This window comes from Typha angustifolia, chromosome 4 (genome assembly GCF_048772165.1).
Source record: "Typha angustifolia cultivar Huaian chromosome 4, ASM4877216v1, whole genome shotgun sequence".
Classification (NCBI taxonomy): Eukaryota; Viridiplantae; Streptophyta; class Magnoliopsida; order Poales; family Typhaceae; genus Typha; species Typha angustifolia.
Genome location: NC_133242.1, coordinates 524,291 through 530,290, shown reverse-complemented (window position 1 = coordinate 530,290; position 6,000 = coordinate 524,291). Strand labels below are relative to the sequence as shown.

At 39.7% G+C, this 6,000-nt stretch overlaps 1 protein-coding gene across 1 annotated transcript; it reads left to right on the top strand.

The window, feature by feature from the left end:
• The first annotated feature begins 1,515 nt into the window (after positions 1 to 1,515).
• Positions 1,516 to 3,746, top strand: LOC140759323 (myb family transcription factor EFM-like). The gene is made up of 5 exons (XM_073095855.1): positions 1,516 to 1,915; positions 2,043 to 2,269; positions 2,373 to 2,748; positions 3,032 to 3,108; positions 3,202 to 3,746. Exons 1-5 carry the CDS (start codon positions 1,726 to 1,728, stop codon positions 3,412 to 3,414), a joined length of 1,083 nt encoding a protein of 360 aa, XP_072951956.1. The 5' UTR covers positions 1,516 to 1,725; the 3' UTR covers positions 3,415 to 3,746.
• Positions 3,747 to 6,000: the final 2,254 nt, after the last annotated feature.

The window sequence follows — 6,000 nt, the reverse complement described above, 5'->3', positions numbered from 1 at the left end:
ATATTATAAGAATATACATCCGTTCAAATATATCTATTATTTAAAATTTTAAATGCACTGAAATTTTTATTCAATCTTTTACAATTTACTCATAATAAATATGTACAATTTTGACCACAAAATTTAGTTAAGTATGATGAAAAATACGACGCTTATATTTTAATTAATATCGCATTATGTTAAGTGCTACGGTTAAAATATATATATATATATATATATATATAAGTTTTGTAAAATTCTTCTTTCTTTTTATTACCTCAAAATCTATGTAAAATTGACGTAATAAAAAGAATATGCCATTACTTTCAAAAATTAAAAATTGAGGTACCAAATAAGAAATATAATTTCTTGTTTTATAAATTTCTGCCAAAAAATAAATAAAATAAATATAATGCTATCAGAATCCGAATCACATGGCATTTTCTGATAAGGGTCGCTTTTGCATGATGCTATTGGAGAAGCGATTCCCACCGTCGGATCCATCGAACCCTGTGAACCGCACACTAGAATAGAATCTACGTGACAGCCAATTAATGTGCAAAAGCTTTCGTTTCATGTGGTTTATTTTAGGCATCGAAGGGATTCCAACCTTTTCCTATCAAAAATCTAAGGCCACCATCCTCAGCTCATTGTACAAAATTTTGACCATCATCCATAGCTCATCAAACAAAATTATATTGAAATATAAGGCAGACGACTCTGAACACAAATCTCATATTTAATTAGAAATAAGTAATATAGAATATTAATTATAAGTACTTTTGCACTAGTGAGAATAGAGAATATTATGTGGGAGTTCTGTCGTAATAACATTAAACCCTCATCTTAAAAAAAGATAATAACCATATCAACAATGGCAGTAGTAATAATTGGAGAGAAAAGGTGAAAAAGAGAGAAGAGACTGAGAGACCGGAGGAAAGGAGTGCAAGGAGAAAAAAAAACCCTTTTTACTTTTTGCTCATTTTAACTAAGGTGACTAAAAAAGAATATTTAAAGAAAACTATCGATTATTATCGGTCTCAAAAGATAAAATTTTCTTTTTTTTCTTTTGAATTTATGTGAACTACAGATCTTTTTAAACATAAGAATTGGGTACAAGACAAATATGAAAGAAAAGAAGACTTAATTACAATATGCTCAGTATAATATTAACCTCCTTGTCCTTGTGTATAATATTAATTCACCCTTATAAATTAGGGACACCGAGTGTTACATTTTAGATGTTGCATGGTACATTTCATAGTTGAGGAGGTAAAGTGGTAGTAAATTAAAGTTAAGGGTGCAAAGTGTAATTTAAAAGAAAAAAAAAAAGGAGAGAGAGATTCCCCGCTCCCCCGAGTCGGGTCACCGCGTGGGAGCGGGATCTCGACACGGTTTTTGGCTAGTATCGCACGCGACGAATCGTCGTCTTCGGGGGGGTGGAGTGGGTTGTCAAATGACAAGAAAGATGAGAACTTCTTTTTGTTCTTCCCATATTACCCCCCTCACATTCGGTACATCCGAACCGACCCCTCCTCTCCAGATTCCCCGCTTCATCTGATCGGATTGCTCCCTCTCCCTACCCCTTCTTCTTTCCCCCATTTCTCCTACTGTTATATAAACAAGGCACCTACTTCCCCCCCTCCTACGTCTGTCTCTCTCTCTCTCTCTCTCTCTCTCTCTCTCTCTCTCTCTCGGGCTCCGTTTGTTTCCAACTTGAAGGTGATAAGAAATCTGAGAAGAGAGATGGGGTTGGAGGTGTCGGAGATTGGTTTAGATTTGAAGCTTTGCGCCATGAAGAGTATTGATGAGGACCTGAAAGGAGAGGGGAAGGTGGCGAAGATGGAGGAGTTTGTAAGGCGGTTAGAGGAGGAGAGGTTTAAGATCGACGTATTCAAGCGAGAGCTACCGCTCTGCGTGCGTCTCCTCCGGGATGGTGAGTTGGGATTTATCTTTTTTGGAATTTTTACCACCATTTGTGGATCAAGATTGGATTTTTTTTTTCCTCTTTTCTTTTCAAAGTGATATTTTTTTTTTCTCTCTAATCTTTTGTTCGGTTGCAGTGATTGAGGAGTTGAAGGAGGAGGTGAAGCAACGCCGGGGGGAGAGATTCCCAACTAGTGGCCGTGTAATCGAGGAATTTATCCCCATCAAAAGGAAATTAGAAGAGGAAGGAGGGGTGAAGAAACCGGAAAACGATGGCAGAGATAAGATGAATTGGATGAGTTCTGTTCAGCTATGGACCGATAACTATGACAATAGTAACAACGAGAAGAAAACTTTACAAGAGGTAGAGATCAGAACGACGACAGTTGTATGTGGCATGAAGCTAGAAATTCTTGTTTTTTTTTTAATCATTCTTTTCTGATGGGCCATTTCTGCTTGGATTGTAGAGAGACGTAAAACTCGATCAGAGGCAAGAGGAGGAGGCCCAATTCTTAGAAAGCAAAAGTCATGACGTGCCAAGTGCATTCGTGCCATTTAGAAGCCGATCAACCTTTACAACTAGCTCGAGGGAGGAGGAGAAGATCTCTATGGATCTTCCTGATCTATCGATGCGATATCCTGGAAGCAAGAAATCTCCCCTGGTCTTAATGGAGAACTACTCTGACATCAGTAGAGCAGCAAAGAACACCTCCGAGGGAGGTGGTCATCTTAGTTTACAGTACCAACAGCAGCAGCAGCTAGCGAGGAAGACGAGAAGATGCTGGTCGCCGGAGCTGCACCGGAGGTTCCTCGTCGCATTGAAACAGCTCGGTGGCCCTCAAGGTTAGATGAAAGCTTCTGTTTTTTTTTTTGGATTCATTTGATGTTCCATCGTATTGTAAAGACGGTAACTTATATTATTTTGTAAGTAAAGGGCATTTATTTATTTTTTGTACTTTTTAACTTTCGAAGATTTGAATAGTTGAGAGCTGTTCCATGGTAACATCTAGTGAAGAGAAAGGAGTGAAATCGGAAATAGAACATGAGTTGGTATCAGAAGAGATGAACAGCATACATACATTCTCCATTCCTCTGGCTCTAATTGGTGTTCTTTTTTCTATTGCAGTTGCTACTCCGAAGCAAATTAGAGAGCTGATGAAGGTGGATGGCCTGACAAATGATGAAGTTAAAAGTCATCTCCAGGTTGGTGTTTCATATTAATTCCATATCTAGTCTTTGTCTCTACCACTCAAATTCTGCATCTTTTCCTATTCTAACATACTGTTCTATCTCCAGAAATACAGATTGCATACTCGACGAACACCGACCAATGATTTAACTTCTGCAAACCGAACGATTACGATGATGGGAGGATTATGGGTTAATCAGGAACACTGCACTACCTCGCAGCAGAGTGGTTCTCAATCTGGTTCCCCTCAGGGTCCTCTTCAATTGGGGGATAGCTGTGAAGAAGACGATGGGAAATCAGGATGCTACAGTTGGAAATGAAGGAAATTATTGATGAGCATAGCTTAAATGAATGGAGTAAGAACAAAAGTGAGGCCCTTAGGAGGTGCCTGGTGAAGGAGAGACTAAAACATGGAAATAGATTAGTAGAGAGATGAATAGATCTTTTGGAGTTATACACGAAGAGGAGAGACTGCAGTTCTGAGGAAAGTAGAATTAAGCTCCTGGCATGCAATTTTGGGCAGAGGTTCAAGTTTTCTGACGGCATATCTTTACTGCTTATTTTATGAGTTTTCTTTTATATAAATTTCTGGACATATGAGGTTGTTTTGGATGCTATTGAACAGTGAACGAATGCGTCATTTTCCCTTGTAGATTAAGTCTTACCATCCTTTTAGCATGAATGGTTGTTCAGTTTTATGTGAGATGCTTAGATTCGATATAATTTGCGACTCTTTGCTGGCTTCGTTTACAGGTAGGTTTGAATTCCCCTGTGACGAAGAACAGCGTATAAGATTGAATGATCTTGGTTGCTTGCCTTCTTTGGCAATCTATTCACCTACATGCTCTTTGGTTGGACATCTCATCTTGCCAAATATTCTGTATGCCCACAGTTTCGAGCATATAATTTCATCTTCTTATCGCACTACTCTGTAGCCATTGGACTCTTGCATCAAAATTTTCAACAATTACTGCTGCATTCAGCGACAAAATTTCCTTGTTTGTCTGATGCTTTTGACTAGAAAAGTATCAGCTTTATCTTCAAGTAAATCCACACCAGAAAATAGACGAAGGCAAGAAATACACTGCATCTATTAGTAGCATCTTCTTACGTAGCAAGGATGAACTGCCATAACCCTCCCAACTTTTGAATCATGCGGTCTAAAGAAAAGAATAATCCCTTTCCTCTTGCTGGAGACAGCAACTAGTGAGAAATTAAATTATCTATCCTTGTTATCTATGTGGATAGAAAAAAAAAATGCAAGCTTGAGAAGAGAAGAGAATAGAAGTGATCAGAACCATGTTCATCAGAACTCTTTTTGTTCCAATGCAGCCAAAACACTAAGGTTCAGTTCCTGTCATGTAGTACAAAGGTGCAGAGTTTTAGATCAGAAGGAATCTTCAATCAATATAGTTTGTCTCCCTGGCATAGTTGCGTCTTGCATGTAGTGGATTGCACCAGAATGTTTGCTAGCAGAAAGAGGACTAGTGCTGCAGTCTTTGCTGCCATTTTAGTTTTTTTCTTCTGTGTCTTCTTTAGCCAGAGGTTATCTTGAACTACTACTATGGAATAATACAGCATCTTTTTCTATTTTGTCCTTCTGACATCAATCACAAAAATTGATGGCAAAATGTTGCAAACTTGTGTGATTCTGTGAACTTGAAAGCACGAGAGAGCAGATAGATGCTAGCCCTTATCCTGAGTTATAAGATGGGACAACAAAAAAGGCTCCATCAGTGATCCTCTCAATAGGTCGATCATCAGTATTGGGCCTTGCTTTTAAAATAGAGGCCCATTTAGAAGATCGAGCAAATTAAGCTATTCCATCGTCGTATCCGAATCATCTTCTAATTCTTCTTCTCTCTGCGGTCAAAGCGGTTTAATTTTCTTTCTCCTCGTCCCCGAGAGCTTTAGTGAGCAGTATGCATAGCTTATTATATTTTTTATCTGTTCAGATACAGTATAGTATATAGAGGTTGTATGTGAAAGCGTGTTAAATGTAGCTAAAATTTTGGGTTAATTGGTGTATGATAATTTAGAACCTGTGCATCAGAGTTCCTGTAACTAACCCTGTCCTAATTAGAGTCCTACTATAGTTTCCGAGTTGGATTAGGAGAGATACCGACTCTATTTAAGTAGCGGGGCATATCTATCTTAGTAATATTTTGAAGTACGATGTACGAGTAGTCTTCTGTTTATTAGATTATTTGAGAGATTTATAGTTTGTGTATTCTATTTATGATCTGGTACAATTTCCTCTGATTTTTGACGTAAATTTGTGTACCTTAATTTATTAGATTCTCCCTGGTGGTGGTTTGACGAGATCTGCTCTCAAAACAGAGTAAAAGCACGGGATCAAGAATTAATGTCTCGTCCTTTTCCACCGTCGTCCTCGCGGTGCTGCGCAGCGTGCATGCATATGAATGCCAAATGCGAGCCGGACTGCCCCTTCGCGCCGTACTTCCCGGCTAACCAAATGGATGGATTCCTCGCTGTGCACGAGGTCTACGGCATGGAAATCTTGAAGGAATTGCTCGAGTCGCGGAAGCCGGCGGAGCGGAGGAAGTTGGCGGAGGAACTCGTCGGCGATGCGCAGCTTCTTATCCGCCCCGTGCACCGGATGCTTTCCCACGTCGACTCGCTTCTGTTCCGGCGCTTACTGCTGGAAGAGATGATCCGAAGATCCAGTGAGGAGAACGCCAAACTCCGAGCACAAGTGCTGGGTGACATATATGATGCGCCGTTACTTGATGAGCAGACCATTAATGCGGAACTCCCGCAGTGGCCCAATGAGCAGCAGCAGCAGGAAATTGATCCTTTCGACGCTGGCTATAATTACCAAACTGTGGGCTATGTTACCATTGCGGAATCTAGCGAGCAGGGTACGCGACTTGCATCGGAGCAGC